The sequence below is a fragment of the Haplochromis burtoni genome, unplaced genomic scaffold (assembly GCF_018398535.1).
Source record: "Haplochromis burtoni strain Fernald_Lab_line unplaced genomic scaffold, NCSU_Asbu1 Contig_48, whole genome shotgun sequence".
NCBI lineage: Eukaryota > Metazoa > Chordata > Actinopteri > Cichliformes > Cichlidae > Haplochromis > Haplochromis burtoni.
This window is the reverse complement of record NW_024582409.1, coordinates 898443-920042: the sequence shown is the minus strand read 5'-3', so window position 1 is coordinate 920042 and position 21600 is coordinate 898443. Positions and strand designations below refer to the sequence as shown.

Sequence of the window (21600 nt, the reverse complement as noted above, 5' to 3'; positions counted from 1 at the left end):
CAAAACATGAAGGACTATCCACTGTAGCTTTCTACAGCCATGGGATCCTTTGTGACAAGACTATAAAGTTATGTCTGCCATGTTCAGAGTCTCAGAAGCAAGTAACAACCTACCATCCTTTTAAAAATAATGATTGTCTTTAACATTTGGATGAAAATCCCAATCTTAAAATGACTCCCAGCTCTCTCGAGACCACCGAATTATGTTTCCTTTGTTTTTCACTCCAGCCAAGTTGCTTGCTTGCTTGTTGCTGCTTGTTTGTGCATCTTTCTGCCTTAAGTTTTGTATTTAATAACTAGAAAAGCATGAAAAGCTCTAATGGGCTGAGATCAGGTGACAGGCTTGTCCACAGAAAAATACCTCAATTCTTTGCGTTGAGAAACTCCCATCAGCCTTTAAGCAAATAATCCAGTAGTCAGTGGATGTCTGCTATGTCACATGAATTTAGATAAATATTAAAAATTGTAGTGTGCCAAGCTGAAACACTTTTTTTAAAAAGAGGTCTTTGTGTGGATAAATAAAAGCTAAACATAATAACCAGGTAAAAACTAAATATATAATGGCATCAGCTAGTTTTCTGCCCAAATAACAGACTATAAAAGGGATCACTGGGGTTAATATCCTGGAGAAAAATATGCAAAAACTTGACATATTGAGTGGAAGCGGCCATGACTCAGTGTTAATCTAAGGTAAACCACTTCAGTGTCTTAATTTCAGTTCTCTTTTCTGAAGTGGATTTGTCACAATGATCTCACACAACAAAAACACCCGGTGACTGAAAACCACTTTGAAAAGAGAGACATCTTCCGACGAGGGAGCAGATTGTGATTTCTGGCCATTACCATAAAAACACAACTGATCTCATCACTGATTTCCCCGCTCTCATAAATCTCAGCCAGCTTCCATCAAAGGGACCTTTCCTAAATATTTTTCAAACACATACAGTAGCGTGATTTCCACCCAGATTATCTCTAAGTTAAAATGTCTTATCGAACAGGAAATGACAGGCAACAAGAGGATTAACTGATAGTTGCAGCAACACGTTGAGTTGTTCATTTATCTTCATCTACACAGAATCGTGTGTATTTTTGTGTGCGTGTGTCGGTACCAGCTCACGCTTGCTGCAGGTGCTGCTTCTAATTGCTCTCATGAGGGCTTCCAGAGTGAACAGGATTCGTCAGCAGTGAGAGAAGTGACATGTATTGATTTGAAAATGGGGGCAGGATCCCATTAAGGCTTTCCCCAAACAAAGTGCCCCCACTCTCATTTATCCACAAACGCTGAGGCCCGGCCAAGCTAGCTAAGGTCTTAAGATCTGCGGTCCAAGGGAAGATGTGCTGTACTGACTCTTCTCAAAGCAAACTGCCTGCACAGAAAACACTAATACTGCTATCACGAATGCAATGAAAGCGCCGGTATAACTTTACATAACATCAGCACAGACGTGTTTTGATGTTGGAAACAACCTCGCAGTTAAATCAGTTAATAATCTGTTTAAGATGTGATCATCACACAATCATCCACACATCAGGGGGGCTGGGTGATTTGAGTGAAAGCCAGAATAGCCACTCAAAGGACCTTATGAAAGAAATACCTGCAGTGCTCAGAAAACTAGATGAAGTCCACCTGCAGAGAGAGCATGGGAAAAATCAGAAGCGACTCCTGCGCCGCTGCAGCGGTGCAAGCCAGAAAACTGCCCCCTTTTCCTTCCTCCATGATACTTGGAGAATATAGGCAGATTTTTTAATATCTGGCACAGCGCAACACAAACCACAAAAATGCCGTGGGAAAGATTTCCCTCTTCTTTGTGGCCTAATTTTAAATTTATTTTGCTGATTTAGTCTGGGCAGCACGGTGGCACGGTGGTTAGCACTGTTGCCGCACAGCAAGAAGGTCCTGAGTTCAATTCCAACACCAGGCCGGGGTCTTTCTGTGTGGAGTTTGCATGTTCTCCCCGTGTTTGCGTGGGTTCCCTCCGGGTACTCCGGCTTCCTCCCACCGTCCAAAGACATGCAGCTTGTGGGGATAGGTTAATTGGATAATCCAAATTGTCACTAGGTGCGAATGAATGTGAGTGCAAATGGTTCCTTGTCCCTGTGTGTTGGCCCTGCGACAGACTGGCGACCTGTCCAGGGTGTACCCTGCCTCTCGCCCTATGACAGCTGGGATAGGCTCCAGCGCCCCCCGCGACCCTGAAAAGGATAAGCGAATGGATGGATGGATGATTTAGTCTGTGTGAATTTTCCTGTAGGCACTTATTATTATTTTTTTGAGAAGCGCTAAATGAATAACGTTCATCACTAGTTAGCTGTTATCAGTTGTAATAGAAGAGAAGAAAAGAATGACGACGTGCTTGTAAACGTATGAATTAAAGGGAAACAAAGTGGGCTCATTTTTGTGAAATGATCTCAATATACATCTGACAGCAGTAAAAAAGGAACAGATGATGATTATAAAATCTGCCATTTCTCATCAGAGATGATAAGAGCATCCCGAAGCCTGCTGCAATATTTTTATCCTCACTTAGGATTGCCTTCGGCAGTCACAGAGAGTTACTCTTGTCCAAGAGTGGAAGGATGGAACTGGGCCTTACCCTGTGGAGCCTGTGAAGACACTTTTGTGTTTAACTGTGATTTACAAAGTCTTGTGTCATGTACAACCTATGGCATTTATAAATCTCATATTTAAACTACAGAAAGTCTGCACTGGGTGTTCAATGCTGCTATTAAGTAATTATTTTCTGAGTGACTTTATCACAATTTCATTTCACGCTTCTTTACAACATTACTGTAGTTCATTTAGGTTTGTAGGTATTTGTTTTTGCACAGCTCTCTTAAGGTCACCTCTTTGTTTTCAGCCATTCTGCTATAGATTGCTGCTGTGCTTAGGATCAGTGTTCTGTTGCACCACCCAATTAAAGCTATGCTTTAGCTGTCAGATAAATTAGCTTACATTTGACTGTACAAAACCTTGGCATATATAGGAGTTTAAGGTTGAATCAATGAGTGCAAGCTGCACAGATCCTGGGGCTGCAAAACCAGCACAAACCACTACTTTTCCTCCATTGTGCTTGACAGTTGATATATATAAGGTGTTTCAGCTGATATAGTGTGTTTTAGCCAAGTGTACTGCTGTGCATTATGCCCAAATATCTCCACTTTTGTCTCATCTGTGCAAATGACATTGTTTCAGAAGTCTTGTAGTTCAGATGCAACTTTGCAAACCTATGTTCTGCTGCCATGTTCTTTTCAGAAAGAAGGTGCTTTCTTCTAACAACAAGCCATATTTGTTCATTCTTTTTCTAATTGTACTTTCATGAATGTTAACATTTAGCATGCTAACTAAGACCTGTAGAGTCTGAAATGTAGCGCTTGGGTTTTTTGCAGTTTATTTGAGCTTTGCAAGGTTGAATTGGGTTGAATTTGCTTGGACGTCTACTCCTGGGAAGAATGCCCCTGACCAACAAACTGACAAAAACTTTTTAAGGTGTTTTGCAGGTGCTCAAACTGGCTGATGATCAGTTGATCAAGTGCATGTGATCAGCAGCACCTGGCTGCTTCTTAACCTCTGACTAGCTTTTCACAGGACTTGGTATGGCTTATATGCCAGTTTCATGGATGTCAAATTTGAACGTGAATCTTTTTAAGTAAAAAATTTTTTCAGGCAGGCGCAAGCAAAATGCTTAATCGTGACAGCTACAACAATCAAAAAATTTGTTAATAAAATATTTCTCCTTTCACCTTTTTTCAAAAGCGAGTAGGTAACATTAAAGAAACAGTGAACAGAGAGTTTGTAAGGGTTGAGTGTCTGCTTCATCAAGCAGCACGCCTTCGACTGTGCTTTTCTAACAGGCCCCATTTCTCAAACCAGCTCCGTTTTCTCTTCCGAGAGCCATCTCCTGAAGACACAAAGCTCCACACAGCTCACCAGAGTGTGCCACATGTTCACTGGAGCACCAAGCCTCCGCCTGTCCCTTATGAAATATTCATCACGCAGTGCCGACGGAAAAGCTGTGTAGTCAGAGATTCCAGTTTCGGTGTCCTGTTTCTGCACAGCCACAGTGACACAGCAGCTCAACGAGGTAAGGTGGGTTATGGGCTTCAGGTGGCTTACGACAGGGGTTCATTTTAAGCAGCTCTCATGTGAGCTGTGAAATTAGAGTCCTTTTTTTTTTTTTTTACTGATATGAGTGACAAATGAACCTGAGCCCTTGACAACTACAGAGAGGGGATTCATTGGGTCCGTAGTGCTGTGAGGGGCTCTTTGCTCGCTTGATTAGGGTCCTCTTACATCCTTAAAAGAAGTCTAACAAAGCCACCTAATGATTTGTTTTCTAATGCTTTACCCTACTGTATGTCTCTGCATGGTTACTATTTACTAACAAGGAAATTAAACTTAATCATCAGATCAAAGGTAGAGATTTTCTTGGCTGATCCCAGTTTCCAGTTGTTTTCTATGTGTGACCCGCTGTTTGTTTGTTTTTACCAGAAATAATTGACTTCATTGACAACAACATTTCCTCCAAACTGCAGTAAGTTACAGAATCGTCTCTCATAGAAACAACTGAAAATAAAGGTACAAATAATTAAGTGAAAATGTGCTGCTGTACACCCAACCCTTTATCTGTCATATTTTACTGCGCCAAACAAAAGCATGTGCAATGGATTTATAAAACAAAACGAATCGACAACATCACCCCCCCCCCCTCTTGTTTTCCCTCGATAGTTTTCCTCGTAGCTCCATTGATCCTTTGCTCATACCGAGGCTCCCAGTTTGCTGCTGGCTCTGAGCTCTGGTAATGTTTCCCTTTTCCTGTTAGCTTCTTTAAAATGTTCAACAGACTCAAGGTGATTTAAGTGTCTGAGAAGGTTTGTTGTTAGCAGTGTTTCCGTAATGGTCCCCCTGCCGTTCACATTGCCGAACTTTAAGTCTTCACTCACAGCGAAGAGCTTCCATGCTAATGGCATGTTAGCGTACGGCTGCAACTGTGTGTATTTGCCTATGCTACTGTGCTCGTGTTCCACATGTATGAAACATAATCATAATCAGACATACATGTGGCCGATCGACCGCTCACCAGTCCGCGTAACGAACACTGAAAATCAGCCAACTTTTGGATCCTAATAAATTATAATCACTACCAAAGAAGAGTTTTCCCCAAGCTTTAAGTCATCTTTGGTTAATTAATCAGTTAAACATAAGCGCTGATCTTTAAACTGTACACAGACAGGGATTCAGCCTATAGCATTTAGCTACTCAAGCCAAGATCGCTGATTTTCTTCAAGTGGGTTACAAAACCTGATTAATTATATGAACCGTTTGGCTGTAAGACCACTGAAGGGGTTTCTACGACAGAGTATTAGGGCCACATTATTGATCCTTTTGAGAAAGTCTAAATTTTGAGATTAAAGTCAAAAATGTATTTCAAGAAAGAAGTCAAAATGTGGAGCTTATCGCTGTTGTTTCAAGACAGACTGTGACGTTTGCTACACCCGCTACAAAATGCATTGTTAAGACGATGTTAGTGAAACAAATGATCAGCCGTCTTGTGATACAACAAACATCCTCGTGTGACCAAATGCAACTTTCTGCACCATCTATTCAACGTCCTTATACTTATCACCACAATATGTTTACGTTCTATAAGAGAAATAATTTCCCATCTTGTTACTTAAACTGATTCAGAAGTACGATTTCAGTAACTCAGAGGTTAGAGGAAGCGTGGCAGTTTGTCTTGAAACAACTGTAATCTCCACATTTCGACTTTTTTCTCAAAACAATCAACAATATATATTTTTCTTAATGTGGCCCTAACACTCCTTCGTTGGTTTCTGATATGCTAGGATGCTACATATTTCACATGCTGTTGTTGACAGAGGTTAAGATTAACTTGACTAAAAATTCTTCATCTACCCAGCCATCTGTCAGCACTTGTATTTATGGAGGTTTCATGTTTACATGGAGCCTCCCCTGCTGATCTCGTTGCAATGCGAGTTTATACACTTTGGCTTTATTTTAAATGGAAAAAAAGGGAAACAAAACAAAGCAAAAACATTCTGTTTCTGCACATCTTCAAGTCACGAACAGTTTAACATGACATGCCTAACTTCTCTGTATGATGGCAGTTGATATTAATTATGTCAGTGCATTATAATAGCTTTGATTGTTCTTGCTACAAAAGCTAAAACTGCTGAATGAATATTTCATGATTCATCATTCCCTCATAGCTCTTCTTTCTCGCATAAACAGTCACACTGATAGAAGACTGCAGCACTCCAAACTAATGTTGCCTCCTGCCTTTTCCACCTCCGCTAAAGCTGCATTCATTCAAAGTCCTGCCATCCCTGGAATCTATTTGTAGATGGATTCTTCTGCCCGTGGCCTGAAAATTACCTGCCGGCTGTCGCGCTGGGAGGAGGAAGAGGAGGAGGTGCTCTTGTGGACTGGCGTCGAGGTCTTGTTCACCGGCGTAGAGCTCCTCTCCTCAGAGCTCATGGTGCGGCTGTGGGGGCCTCGCTGTTGATAGTGTTGGTGGTGAGACATTGTGGGCACCGCGCGGCTCTGTGGACCTCCCTCTGCACTAGGCCCCGCAGATCTGGGGCATCCTCTGACACTTCCTCGTGATCACTGCTTGCTGTTCATCTGAAACACAAGAGTGAGGAAGTTACACTAGCACATGCACTTCAGCTTCCTCATTGCACCACACCTCGGTTGCTTATAGCAGGCAGTAAATCACACGGCCTGTGACTAAAATTAGCATCTTGGCTTCTCTGAGGCTTTCGAAAAATATCCTCCATCATTTTCAGTATGTAAATTTCACTCAGTGATATTCAGTTGAGACACCCGGAGCTCTTCTTTGAAGCATGAGATTCTTCTCATTACAAGTGCATTACTGAATAAGCCTTTCATTATGTTGGCTATGAGACCAGCGCCACTCAGGATTACTCCTTTATTATTCACTGTATCATCTGAAAGCCAAACTCAACTTATATATGAGGAGTGCAACTAATGACATTCCTACTTCATGTTAATTAATGAGATAATCAATTGTCACAAATCCAAAGATATATAAACTGACTGTTTCAATTTTAACTAGGGACTGGCCACAATAATGGTCTAATATATAAATAGTCAGCGCTGACTGATGTTGGCATAGCAGCAAATGTGATGTCATTTACTGATGTCACTCGCCAATACAGTTACATTTATAACTTGCTGGACAAAGACATCAATTACTCTGGTTTTCCCTCTGTACACCTCCACAGTGGATTTCAGGGGCTCAAAATGAAGCAATTCAGAATTCTTTTAAATATGGGATTAAAATCCTCTGCAGTCAATGACTGCCTGAAATCCATAACCCACAGATATCACCAAATGCTGTGTTTACTCCCTTGACATGCTTTGTCAGGACCTTTGCTTCAGCCACTGGTCATTATTTTTTGGTTCATTATCCTGAATCTGAGAAGAGATTCATTCGGCCCTTTCAATCAGCAGTCACATCATGAATAAACACTGGTGGCACGGTTCTACTGGAAGCCATACATGCCCGTGCAATAATATTACCTCCACCATAACAGATCATGTGGAATGCTTTCTCTCCTCTTTCCATCATTCTAGTACAACTTGAGTTGGATGTTGTTAAGTTATTTGTAATAACCATGGAAATAATTCTGTTATCATGCACTTTAGTTTCTGTGCTCTTTCAGACCTGTCGGTGTTGCTGAGCTCGTCAGTTCATTCATTCTTTTTGCAAATGCACCCGATTGTTGATTTGGCCACTCCTAAAGTTTTTGCTGTCTCTCTGATTAGTATATTTAGTTTGCTTCTGGATATGATGACATCCCTCATGTCCACTGATACCCCTTCGGACCTTATATTTGAAACTACAGTGAAAAGTTACAAGTCAGTTTCTTTATACAGAACTTCTAACATTTAAACACAACAGACATTGACCAAAATTCTGTCATGGTCTGTGCGCAGGCAGGCAGGAAAAGGACCCAAGAGCTGGACTCATGGAGGCAAAAGTAAACTCAAAAAGAACCTCAGCTTTATTGTTGGTAAAATACAAAACTGAAAAGACACGTGAACGGAACACACAGGCAGGAATGGCAGGACAACGAGGACTGAAGGACACACACTATAAATACACAAGCAGGACGGGAGAATGAGGAACAGCTGGAACCAATTGGGCAAAATAAGACCAGGTGAGCAAAACAGAATACACCAACACGAGACAGACCTTCAAAGTAAAACAGGAAATCCACAGACTTAACTCAGAGGCACTGGACAAAACTTATATTAAACACAAGAAATCACAAATTACAATAACAATACACAAAACACTGGGTCACTGACGCAGAACCGTGACAAATTCAACACTTTTAATCAACTTCAGATATGTCTGCTTTATTTGTCATCAAATAACAAAACTGACTGATGAGCATTTTTGTCTCCTCATCTGGAAACAAACCGTCCAATTATTTATTAACCACCAAAAATGGGGAATTGTGTTTAGAAATGGCTGGAATTCCTAAACAGTTAATGACAAAAATTTTGTAAAACTCCCTAAATGAAAGCTGAACGTCTGGACTTAAGCAAACAACAGCTGTTGTTTTAAAATCTGCTGTGCTGGTGTACAGAGCCAAAACTGGAACAATTGTATATTTGCCCAATAAATTATGGACCTAAATGTATTTATCTGTTTATTTATCTTTTTGTCACATTGCTATCGGATGGGCTAAATCAGGGGTGTCAAACTCAAATACACAGTGGGCCAAAATTCAAAACTGGAACAAAGTCGCGGGCTAACATTAATATTTATTGAAATATATTTATTCCTCCAGATATAAGAATGAATCTTTTCTTATGGACTCAAACATGTCTTGCTGAAAAACTGAATATGGAACAAGCAAAGCTTAATACTAAACAATATATATATTAGCTGTATAATACCAGTAGGCCAGCTCTGATAGTAATTTGGTATGGCTTCGCGGGCCAAATGTAAGTAGGCTGCGGGCCAAATTTGGCCCGTGTGCCAGAGTTTGACACCTATGGGCTAAATGTTCAAAAAGGTCATTTATTTTTGTATTTTTGTAAAGAGTATTTTTTTTTGTTACTATGGAGACCAAACAGGAACTAAAACAGTATGAAAAAAAGAAAATATTGGTATGTTGGTCAGAATTTCACAACTGGTGGCTCGTTATTCTAACCTATAGGGACAAACTATATATTTGTACTTCCTTAGACTGAACTCTGTTTAAAATTAGGAATTGTGGCAACTACCACTTTTAACTGTCAACTACAACCACTGCCTCCCCTCCACAAGACTGAGATCATCCCATAAGACTGCGACATAAATCCTTAAACATCTAATTACAAATATCATAATGATTGAATTTAGAAGAGGACATCAAATCAATACAGGAAAACATCTGCTCTATCTGCATTGTTACAAACCAGTTAAAACTGTATAAACCCTCATAAACACACAAACAAGCAAGAGAACACTGTCCAGTGAGGTAACCTTTAAAACATCAGACAGTGAAGGCGGAGAAAGATTTATATTGGATTCAAAATGTCTGGTTAACCTTATGTTCAGGTAGCAGCAGGGTGTACTCATTTTCATCATTAGTCATGGCACTGTGTTGTGCCACGCTGACACCCATAATACTGCCTGCAGTGCTGCTCTGTAATTGTCTGAGCTCTCTGGAGGTCCCACTGTTAAAACATACATCGATCGCAAGGCAGTAGAAAACAAACACTGTTCAGCTGAGAAACTGAGACACTTGACACCGACGATGTTATTGGACTTTTACAAGGGCAAATATCTCTTTTTATCAAGCGCCTCAGTGTTGACGATGTGGCTTTTGGACCTCGAGAGGTTGCCAAATTTACGCAAAGCAAACAGCGGTAATGTGGCCTGTTTATTTATTATCTAATTTAGCTAGATCAACCTATTAAATGCTGAAGACCTTATTAAATAATCAAAATAGACAGATGATGCTCATATCTAGTAAATCGGGCGAGACTAAAACATTTATATTGTAGGATAATCTTAAACACACAGCATTAGAGTGAAACCTTAAAAAATAGATTATTAAAATCTACAAAACTAAAAAATCTCTCATTAATAATGAAATGAAAACCAAATAAACAAAACTGGTTATACAAAAAAAAACTTTACCAATAACAAAGACTCCTCTGAAAACTGTGTGTAAATGCAGGGTTATCAATTCCTGCCACAGCCAGTGACACAGTGTCACGGCACAGTCAGCATGGTGCTCATAGATACTGTATTCAACTCTGGAGCAACCTGTGGTTTTTAACTGCCGGATGTTTCTGTTAGGCTCTCCCTTGAGCCAAGGAAATGCAGACTCTACAGAGGAGCTCTGCACGATCACAAGCAAGCATGCAGCATACTCACACACTGTAATCTATAATTCAGATCCTTTAACAACGTCATCATCCTGCACTCTCTTAAGCCAGCCAAGGCTCTAAGCTACAGTACACGGCACTAAATCCATCCAGATAGCGTATTCCACTTACATCTATTTAACAGATCTAATCCCCTTGACCTAATTAGAAAGCAAAAGTGATGAGCACATTGAGTGTAAGTTTAACAGTTTTATATTGTTGCTAGTCTGCGAGCATGCAGGCTCTAGTTTGTTAGCATTTGCAGTAACAATTGCTGACCTTGAAGCAAAAGTCAAGTGAAAGCATGCAACCGAGCTTTCATTTCATTTGTTTCACTTCAGCAGAAGATATAGTTTCAACACTGACTACATGAATTCAATGTTCTGTTTATTAAAGCCAAACAAAAACAAACAAAAGAAGAGTCGGCATTTACGTACTGAATCGGATCATTCTTGGTAAGCCCGTTGCTCAGAGACACAACAAGCAGGTTTGGGGCTTTAACCGAAGCTTTCAGTTCACAAGAAAATGCAGGTGCCAACATCATAAATGTCTGTTTGACTTAGACGGACGGCAGCGTTGCGCCACACAAAGCCAGTCATCGTGCTGGGGAACGTCCGATGAGTCATGAGCTTATTGTTCTAAATCCAGTCACTGTGATTATGGTGCAGCTCTAAGCAGACAGGACGAACACCTCTGAAGCACCTGGTCAAGATCTCTGCAAAGTCAAACCAAACACTATAGCATCTTTATAAATGTGCAGTTCTGTTTGGTGTATTTATGTAGATAAACTACAAAGATGCTCCAAGAAGAAGCCAATGTAATCTTATATAAACTCCTTCCTATTTATTGGTTTCATCTTCCTTGTTTTCATTTATTGTTTTTACGGCCCTGATGGCTTATATTCTGTGTAATGATGGATGATGGATGAGCATCTGCTTCCGCTGTGCTTCAGCGTTTCCCATTTAAAGCAATAAAACTGAATAGAAGTGAGCTGAGTGAGACCGCAATAAAAACTATACTGTTCTATGTACTTCACTCAAACACTGCACACTATATGCCAAAGGGAAAAGGCTCCTTGTTTTTTTTTTTTTATAATTACAAAAGAATATGTGCACTCAATTTCCTCCTTAACCTCCCCTTGTGATAGTATGGTTTGAAAGTCTGAAAGTCAGATAATGGACTGTGGTTTCTAAGATTTCCGATCCTAGGAGACAAAGAGGATCCTTCAGTTGTCTTTCAGACATGTAAAGGAACAAAAGAGGCAGTTGTAAGCAGCTGGGAGGGTCTTTCTGGCGACATTTTCTGAATGCCTCAAGTTGAGAAACGTCACCGAACCGTAAAAAATGGAAGGACATTTTGCCGCTGAATGATCCTGTGAAACATCAGAGCGATAGTTCTTCTACCGATGACATGAAGATGTGCTAAGAACAGATCCGTAATTTTTATTTACTTCTAGTTTATGTTTATAGACAAATGTATGGCACATGAACCATGCCACAGACCACAGCATTTATACCCAAGGTGGTGTGTAATGTCCATCCGTAGTTTGGCCTTTAAAACCTAAAGAAAAATCTTTATCAGCTACAATCTACAATAATAAATACACACATTAAAGATAAAGACACAAAAACTCTTAATATGATAAGTAAGATGGTTACTAATAATGGAGAATATATATTAAAAACCTTAAACAGTTGTTTATTTATTGCAGGTTTAGCCTTTGGTTAAACCAACAGTTGATTAGGAAAATGGGTAGAGTAGTGCCTTAAAGCAACTGCATGATACTGTTTGTTATGAATACAGATATATGTATGCACCAGTGCCAATATATATTGTTTTATTTAAGTAAACCTGCACTGCATGGTAGCTGGGCAACAGTAATTAAAGATGCATTTTTGTACCTTGTCGTCTGTTCCTCTGTGCTGATGTATTACACACTTATTACACACTTATCTAGAAAAAAAGAGAAGAAACCCCCAAAACTTGCCTTTTCCCATCTCTCTTGTTTACTCCAAAATGCACTCTATGCTCAGTCACATAAAACTTTTCTCCATCTCATTTCATGCTCCAGGAAGGAAACTGAGTTTCAGGAGAGGGGATTTCACAGTCAAAGGCAATGATGAAAACTTTGAAACAAATTCTATGCGGAAAAAATAATTTAACCTAAGATCAGCGCCATCAACAGGTGCTCATTACCCTCTGGGGACACTTATGACAAGCTGAACAAACAAGCTAAATTAATTATTTGGCATAAAGCAAGCAAGGGTTTAATTTGCCAATACAGGCTACAATACCAGTGTATTTATAACATATATACAACTTACAGAGTGGTCATTACCCTTGCTGACAATGCTGTAAATATTGAGGTGTCAGTTTTGGGTTCAGGACACTCTTACAGCCGGGGATCAAATCAACGATCTTTGACTGTTGGAGGACCTGCTTTACTGCCTGAGCCACACCAATCCCAAGACTTCTGGTACTTGGTTTTCACAGACAGTCTCCATGTCCAAGTACTAAACGGATCAGGCAAGATCGGGGGATTTCACGGTGGCATGACTATCAGCAGATAGGCTGCAGGATTTGTAGTCACTGCTCGGGCAGTTGACAGATACGGCAGCTCAGTAAAGATGTAAAAACCAAGTATCTTGTCCTTTTTATAGTATAACTGAATATCACATACACCAAAAATTTCCCTGGTGGAATATTAAAAGTGTAATTCTGAGGTTCGGGCAGTTCAAAGTGACATTTAAGCACTGAGTTCAGTTTTTTCATTCTTTTAATGTTTGAGGCCTGGTGCAAGAAATCTGCTGATGCAGTCACAGCACACAGGATAACAAAGGTTATGTTGAATTGTTCTTCTTCTATAATCTCTCTTACCTTAAGGGAACGAAACACAACAAAAAGAGTGACTAACTGACTCGTTTCAGGAAACCGCAAACTTACAGCACCAGCAATAATAACAACAGTTTCCTTGAGTAACACACACATTCCTACAGCCTGCAGGGTCTTTCTCCTAGTCAGGGTGGCGAGAACAAAGCCACAGGTCTCCATCAGAGATCAACAAGAGGTCCACAAATTAAGGAGCAGCTATCATCCATTCTGATAGAGGTCAAGCCGAGAAGAGCACTACAGGGCTTTTGAGGGGGAGAAGGCAATCCCACTATCTCGCGCCCTGCTCTGTGAGATCTGAGAAGGATGAAGAAAACAAACTTGAGCCTAAGACACTCAATATGTCAACCACAGGAAGACCCAGAACTAAACAAACCAGTGAAAACTGGAACACATTTCAAAGTCACTTTAAACTTCACGTTGGCTGCTGTCAACACACTAAACGCAAAGCCACACAGGCGTTAAGGGCGCCGCTCGTCACAAACAGGTAATACGATGAAGTGTGATGGTACCAGCGCCCTAACAGGGGTAGAAGGACATGCTTGTTTGTTTTGTCACCACATTCAAGGAACAGGATATCGCATTATTGATCAGCACGCTATAGCAAAACAAGTCCACTGATACCCTCCACCCCCTCACTGCTGCATATTTAAAGCGAGCCAACAAAGGGAGACTCGTGTTCTTATATTACATTACATTACAGGGTCTTTGAGGACAAGTGGTGTCTGAGTTTACAGCTGACTAATAATGCATGGCGGTCGATATTGAACATTTACCTGCGCATTTAGATGGACGTAGATCTCGTGCGACATCTGGAAGCAATGAGCAGCTAACTAAGTAGTTTTGTCTGATTTGTTGCAAATACGTTTTTTAAAAAACAGCCCCAACTGGACAGAGCCGGTTTCTCAACGCTGCATATTACATCACCTGGGTAGACCTGGGTATCACACAGTGCAATAGTCTTAAGAACTACTGTATATAATGTTGTGATTCAGATAAAGTCCCTTTGAGATAACGCAGCATTTAGCTTTAGATGTTTGACTTAAACGCCTCCATAATCCCAGTTCAACAGTATCCCTACAATTTGACACCAAACACCCTATTTCTAGGAAACAAAACAAAGCAAATGAGGTTAATAAGAGAGAATAAACAAGTGGCGTGCTGGTAATTACCAAAAACCCTTCATTAAAGCAAACACAAGGGATGGCCGTGCATGAGTCATCAGACCGTCTGAATACTGCTTTAACTCACCCTCAACTTTCTGCTTGCATTTCTCAACTAATTTGACGAGTCAGTCGGTGTAATTACTGTTTTACTTTACGTTAATTGCTTGGCAAAGAAAGGAATAACCAGAACGCAATCCCTCTATCATATGCTCTGCAAGGATATAATGTAAATGGTATGGGGGCACCTTCAGCAGGAAGGGGCGAGCAGTACTGTATATGAAAGAATCAATAATCACCCCCTGTTCAAGAAGGCATGTCAGCCAAAAACTACAGATGCACTGAGATCTCCCAGTCTCCTCTGCTGCTCTTTAATTCATGTGATTGGAGGCTATTTTAAACAGCTGCAAAGTCACTGGCTGACCTTCAGTTGGGGGTAAAAAAGGAGGCTAGATTGTGGAGCCGTCCTGTCATTGGCACCAGAAGTTGGCTAACTCTCAATTAGTTTCATCACTGGCAGCACAATAAGTGGGGTAAAGGAGATTATGAAGGGGGGAGGTCGTGTTGTTAAGTAATGCTCCAGCATGTCATGGAGTTAGTCTAAATGGGACTGGAGCAGTAAGCATGGAGCTCAGTGAAAAAGGTAAAAATGTCAGTGACGCATTACGTCTACATCATCAGCCTTGCTACTTTAATGCTTCATTATGTGTGTGTGTGTGTTTTTGTGTTTGTGTGTGTGTGTGTGTGTGTGTGTGTGTGTGTGTGTGTGTGTTGTTTTTTTTGGGGGGGGGGGGGGGGGGCTTCATCACGATGTGGTGATGATGATGTGCTGGAGCCGTGGATAATACCACCATCATCATCATCATCCCCGTGTGGTAACGACTAGCAGCAGTTAGCTCAGTCAGCAGCGGCTAGGTGGTCATGTCTGACTGGTGATTCACTCAGGGTGCAAATACAAAAGGATGAGAGCTGAGGTCTGCGTGTGTGTGTGAGAGAGAGAGCGGCTGGATGGAGGAAGAAGAGGCTCTACGTCCTAATCCAACACGGCATTGCTGGAGCGCGATAGTTTCCTCTAATGTGAGCTCTAATGTGGCCACTGAGGCTGCTGTGAAAGAGGGACAGAAAAGCTGGTGTCCTTACCCCAGATGTCGTGTGATGACCATGTCTTTACAGTTCTTGGCGCAGGAAACAATTGAGCGGGTCTCCCCTTGACTGGGCAGAGATTCCCAGTTCCTCAGAGACAAGCGGCTTCCATATGTGTCCACATGGGATATAGCTGCTTCTTCGTGTTAACGACTTGTAGACTTGTAGGCTAGAACGTGATGGAAAGTGACATTAAAAAAAGGGGGGGAAAGTGCTGTGTTTGCCTGTTTCTTGAATGCGGGCTGTGATGATGCTCTGCTCCGCTCAGCTGCACTCCGCTCGCTCCTCCCTGCAGCAAGATTGGCTTTGAGCGGGAAGAAATCGCCGGAATGGATCAAATACCGGTGAATGGTGGCTGCGCACAAAACGTGGCCATGGAGTCACACTAAGCTCGGACTCGGAGCAGGGCCGGAGTGTAGACGGACGAGGTGGTGCAAGCATGCAAGCGTGACCCTGTGTGGTTGCAGCTTTATAGCCAATGGGAAGCAAATAGGAATGAATGAGCTTTGGCGTTGGCAAATTAGTAGAGGTGTTTTTGAGCCACAAAAGTCAGTCTGCTGGTATTAAAATTACTGATAGGTGTAAATAATCAAAAATAATTAAAATATTTGAACCTTATTCTTCTCTGCAGTAGGTATTTGTGATTATTTGATACTTCAACTTTGCACTTTAGTACTGTAACACCATGTTTTTGTTGGAGTTATACAATTATATATGTTACATATACTGTAAAAATGGAGGAATAAGTATCTATTAGCATATTTAGGCCTACTTTGAAATTCATTATGAGTCTTTGTTTGTCCAAGTAGATTAAGGTAGTCTGAGAAGTAGTCTCAAATTTACTTAAAACATGGTAACTAACTGGATACTTGCTATATATGGCATTATCTTAACTGCCAGTAACACCGTGAGTCATTTTTGATCAGGATGTCTCCTTCAGTGTGCACATCAAACAAGTATAACATGTAGTACTGCTTTCTTTCATTTGCCCAATATCCCCCCATAAATTGAAATATCCTCTACTGGAGTGATGCAGAAAAACCATGTATCATAGTATAACTGAATATTTATTGCATTTAGGCTGGACTATTGTAATTCATTCTTATCAGGTCATTCTAATAGTTCCCTAAAAAGCCTCCAATGCAGCAGCGAGAGTACTAATAGGGAAGAGAAAGTGATCATTATTCTCCAATATTGTCTCCTTTTCATTGGCTCCCTGTTGAATCCAGAAATACATACAAAGTCTTGACCTCAGATTACACCACAGTAATGAAGCACTTTGGTCTCAGACTGCAGGCTTCCCTGTGGTTCCTAGTGTTTAAAAAAGTAGAATGGGAGGCAGAGCCTTTGACTTTCAGGACCGCGTCCTGCAGAACCAGCTCCCAGTTTGGATTCAGGAGACAGGCACCCTCTCTACTTTAAAGATTTGGTTTAAAACTTTCCTTTTTGAAACTCCTGCAGGACTTCATGTGATGCACTAAGCACTTCTCCACTCACACCTTTTCACTCTCCACATACACCACTGCAGTATGAAATTAAAGCCGTTCGCCTCTATCCTTTAGCCTGTGCTTTGTCCTGTTTCCATATGCTCTCGTTTTTTGTTTCTCTTTCCCCTCACGCCCCTAACCAGTTGCAGTGCATGGCTGCCCCTTGCTGAGACCGGTTCTGCTGGAGGTTTCTTCCTGTTAAAAGGGAGTTTTTCATCCCCACTTTTGCAAAACGCTTGCTTACAGGTGGGTCTCTGGATTGTTGCGGTTTTTACAGTATAAAGCACCTTGACGTCACTGTTGCTGTGAATTTGCGCCATATAAATAAACTTGAATTAATTTGGCTCTGACTTGATAGATACACGTAAACGATAGAGGTTAAATGTTTGGCATCGATGACATAAAAAGGGCAAATCATCTGCATTGTATTGAAATGCACTTTTCCAAACTTCTTACTGAAAGTTTAAACACATCTTTATGTTCTTATGTGATTGTCTTTGTCCACCTGTGTACTTCTGTTTTCTATTTTAATGACTGTTAGTTCAGCTGCTTTTCTGTCTGCTGATCATCTTTGGGTTTTCACACTGATGTTTTTCAGCCATATTTCTTGTAAGAATCAAAACGTGGGACATGATCTCAATATGTCGGATGAGGAGGGACAAAGGATAAAAATGCAGTGCAGTTCATCTGGTCACCCTGGCTACAAACAGCAATCAGCCCTCAACCTGTCAACAACAATATGGTTCTTGTTTTGGAATTTTCTTTCTGCAGATTTCTTCATATTTTACTGTTTTGTTTTTTTCACGTTTGAACGCTACTCTGGAGCTGCAGTTTCAGCACCCCTGGTTTAAGGCATCAGAGTATTTTCTGTCCATGTCGTGGTACATTAGATCTGGAAATACTGAACTTTTCATTTTCACTCATAGATATTCAGACGAACATCAAAAACAATGACGTAGATAAATGGCAGACAAAATGCTACAATCACAGGCTAGACTTATGTGCAATAACTAAACAGGGTATGTGAAATAATAGATGTAAAGACGATAGAAGATAAGACTCATGGTTATAATGTGCACAGAGTTTATCATCTATGATGTACATAGCTTTTATATACACAAAAATACACTGACTATCCATCAACCAATCAAACTGTGTTTGTAAGTTGATGCAGGTTCAAAGTGCTTCACACATAAAAAAACAAAAAACAAATTGAGAAAAATGTAAAAAGATTCCTTATTAAAAGTATTAATAAACACTTAAAACGTGGATACAACTAGTGTTTAAAATAAAAAAATACTAATCAATAATTAAAATTCTGAAAACAGGCATTTCATTTGTAATCTGGATTTTTGTGGCTCTGAATATCTGACCTAAATTAATATTTTTAAAAGCACAACACAAAGACATATTTTGGAATATTTTTCCAATTTATTTATTGCAAGAACTATTTTCAAGGTATTGTACTCAAACAAAACAGTGCTCCCTGGTGGACAAAGGGTTTTTAAATAACCTGTTATTACCACACATACAGTAACATCATCCGATCTATCATGGCCCAAATAAATTACCAGCTGGCTTTTCATTTTAAAATTGTCACGTTTGCACCTTTATGTTTATTAATCTTTGGCAACACTTGACTGAATAATGCACAGTACATTGAGGGTGAAACTAAAAGCACGTGCACAGCCACAAGATTGAGAATTTATGAAATAAGACATACAAATTGCATTTCTAGAGAGAAAAAGATTCCCTTTTCTAGCCAAATAAATAAATAAATCCCTGAGAGAGGCTAGTAAAGCAAAAGGCCAAGACAAGCATATGCTGCAATCTCCCAGATGGTTTTCTTGAAAGCAGGGTCAAAGGTGGATGGACTTTCATTCATTATGTAAACAGATTGATGACTTTAGCAGAGTCCACGTAGCTCTGTCCTATGGATGTTCCAGTTAGCTGCAGATAAAACTGGAAATAACTATGATATATCTGTCAGATAGTGTTGAGTGCCTTGAAAGCCTGTTGGTAGCTTTAGCGTGCTAACAAATCTGCTTCATCTCCTGAGGAACTCAAATTTTAGACAATATATTAATCTTAGGCTATAGATAATATTTTTTCTGGTCACATGGATCTTTTTAAAAGACCAGTGAAAGAAATCTCAGTGATTAAACTTCTGTGGTTATTTGATTCCAACAGCCAGTGGATGTTGGTTCTAATTAGCCTGCATCATTTGTACATGTCACGGTGCAACACTTTGCCACTCATCTTGCTGGTGAAACTAATCCCGAATAAGCCTGCTGCTTCAAATGAAAAAAAAAGAAGCAACTTTGTGTGTTTTGTTTTATTGCTCATTAGCGTTTGTTGCCAGTGTCAGTCGCATAGAAGCTTGTACACTCATGGGATTTTTTTCACACTTTTTCTGTGCAGAGCTAAGTTGAGAGGTTTTCTAAGGGGAAATGAAACCTAAACTAATATGCACTGTGTGTGTCTCCTCTGCTATTCTACTAGCAAATGGACCGCCAAACATCCTCTATTCCTGGGTCTTTGACTTTGCATGCATTATTGTCACTTAAGATTAGCAATCACACATGCAGAATAAGAACCATGTGAACCTGAGGGATGCTTGTGCTAATCCCCGTGCTCTACACCCTCTTAACCTGTGCAGCCTTGTAGACCACGACTATTAAGAAATTTGCGGAATTAGTTAATGAACTAATTAGTGAGGGTGATGAGGGAGCAAACAAAAAGAAGAAGATGGTGGAACAAAACAATGACATAATGTGAATACGTGCGACAGAGGTGTAAACGCCTTCTTAATTTAACCCCTTGATACAGTTTATAGTTCATGTTTTCAGAGTAAGCCAATAGGTGTCTATGCCAAATTTTGGACCATGGATCTATTTAGAATATATAAATAAGCTGACATTAATAAATGGAATAAAAATCCTCAATTAATGTAGAGAGGTCAGATTAAGAGAGCAAGAGTTGATTTTACTAGGTTTTAAACCACTTGTTTGTGGAGAAAAATGCCAGTTATCACATGTGTTGTTTTACATAAAACATGAACCATTATAGGGCAGTGGTTAGCATTGTGTCTGTGTAGGTTCTCTGTCATCCAGGTCATGGTAATGTATGGAGCTTGGAAAGAAAAATGACCTAGTGGGAGTTGTCCCTTGGTTGGTTAGCACTGTTTCCTCACAGCAAGAAGGTCCTGAGTTCAGTTCTATCATCGGGCTGCGGTCTTATTGTGTTGAGTCTTCATGTTTACATGTTTTGGAAAGACAAAGCGTGAAATGGACACAGTGGAGTGTGGTGTGTTTTGCAAACCTGTTTACTGCAAACTAATCTGTGGATTCAGAGTAGTGGTAGGAAACTTTGCGAGTGGGATTTGCACATGTGGTTCCCACACTCACCGAAATTGCAGCACGGGTGCTTTTATAACCATCATCATAATTATGACCCCTCCCATGATCTCATTTAGCTTCCAGTCATTTGTTTATTTTCAGATTATCTGGTTAAATTGCAGGGGACTGTGCTTGCACGTGCAAATGTCATGCACTTTCAAGCCCCACTTTAACCGTACATTCATACAGCACTTTATTCTAACCAGTTAACCTAACATGTCTTTGGACCAACGGGAAGTTGGACTACATGGAGGAAGACTTCACAAGCCTAAGGAGAACATAAAACTGCAGGACAAGCAAATGTTGTGGGAACACGTATCGTGACACTGTCAAGGTCCCCCACTTTCCACAATGCAGGAACTCCAACAACACTTAGGGGAAGAGGAACAACTTTATTGACTGACCAACGCATTTGTGGCTTTCATCAGGGTTATCAGGTACCCCCACCTTCCCATTAAAAACACACAAGGACTGTACAGTTTCAGATTAGAGGATTTTTACTGTTGAATGTCAAATTTGACCCAAATTGTATGTGAGACTTAAGCATTATTTGAGCAGGCAAGTCATTAAGAAAAAAATCTTATTATAAAATATCATTTCCAGTGGCAGCCTAAAAAAGGGAAAACCCTGCTGAGTAGTAAAAAGAAACAAAGCACACTTCCAGAAACATTTCAGCACACCCACTAATTACATAGAATCATAGCAAGCATAACGTGAAAACAAGTATTACATGAATAACTAGCACACGATGTCCAGGAAGCTAGGTAACAGACAACACGAACGCCACACACAAACAATTAAAGATACAAGCAACACAAGAAAAAGCAGCGTCATTCCTCTACAATCAGATCAATGACGGTCTCACCAGGCTGGTTTAAACATGTCACGCCTCAACGCCAAGTGCAAATTTCTGGTAAACATCTAGAGGTGGACTGTTGAGATGTAGTCAACAGCAGCAAATCAGTGCAATTGTGTAATAAGCTCGAACCGCCCCCCACATACCCCACATTTATTGTCATTCCAACACTTGTACTGACATGAGGTAACAGGAAAGTTTGCACTTTAAGATCCTGGTTAAAAGCCAAGAGCAATATATATATATATATA

At 40.4% G+C, this 21600-nt stretch overlaps 1 protein-coding gene across 3 annotated transcripts in view; it reads right to left on the bottom strand.

Moving 5' to 3' along the window:
• The window catches only part of osbpl6 (oxysterol binding protein-like 6), a 43977-nt gene extending 28050 nt beyond the window's left edge, over window positions 1–15927 (bottom strand). For all 3 annotated transcript variants that reach the window (XM_005921450.3, XM_014333334.2, XM_005921452.3), the window contains exons 1-2: window positions 15606–15927; window positions 6394–6642 (exon numbers count right to left, since the gene is read on the bottom strand). In XM_005921450.3, the coding sequence (XP_005921512.1) occupies window positions 6394–6543 (150 nt within the window). In that variant the 5' untranslated portion in view covers window positions 6544–6642; window positions 15606–15927. The remainder of the gene's footprint in view (window positions 1–6393; window positions 6643–15605) is intronic.
• Window positions 15928–21600: the final 5673 nt, after the last annotated feature.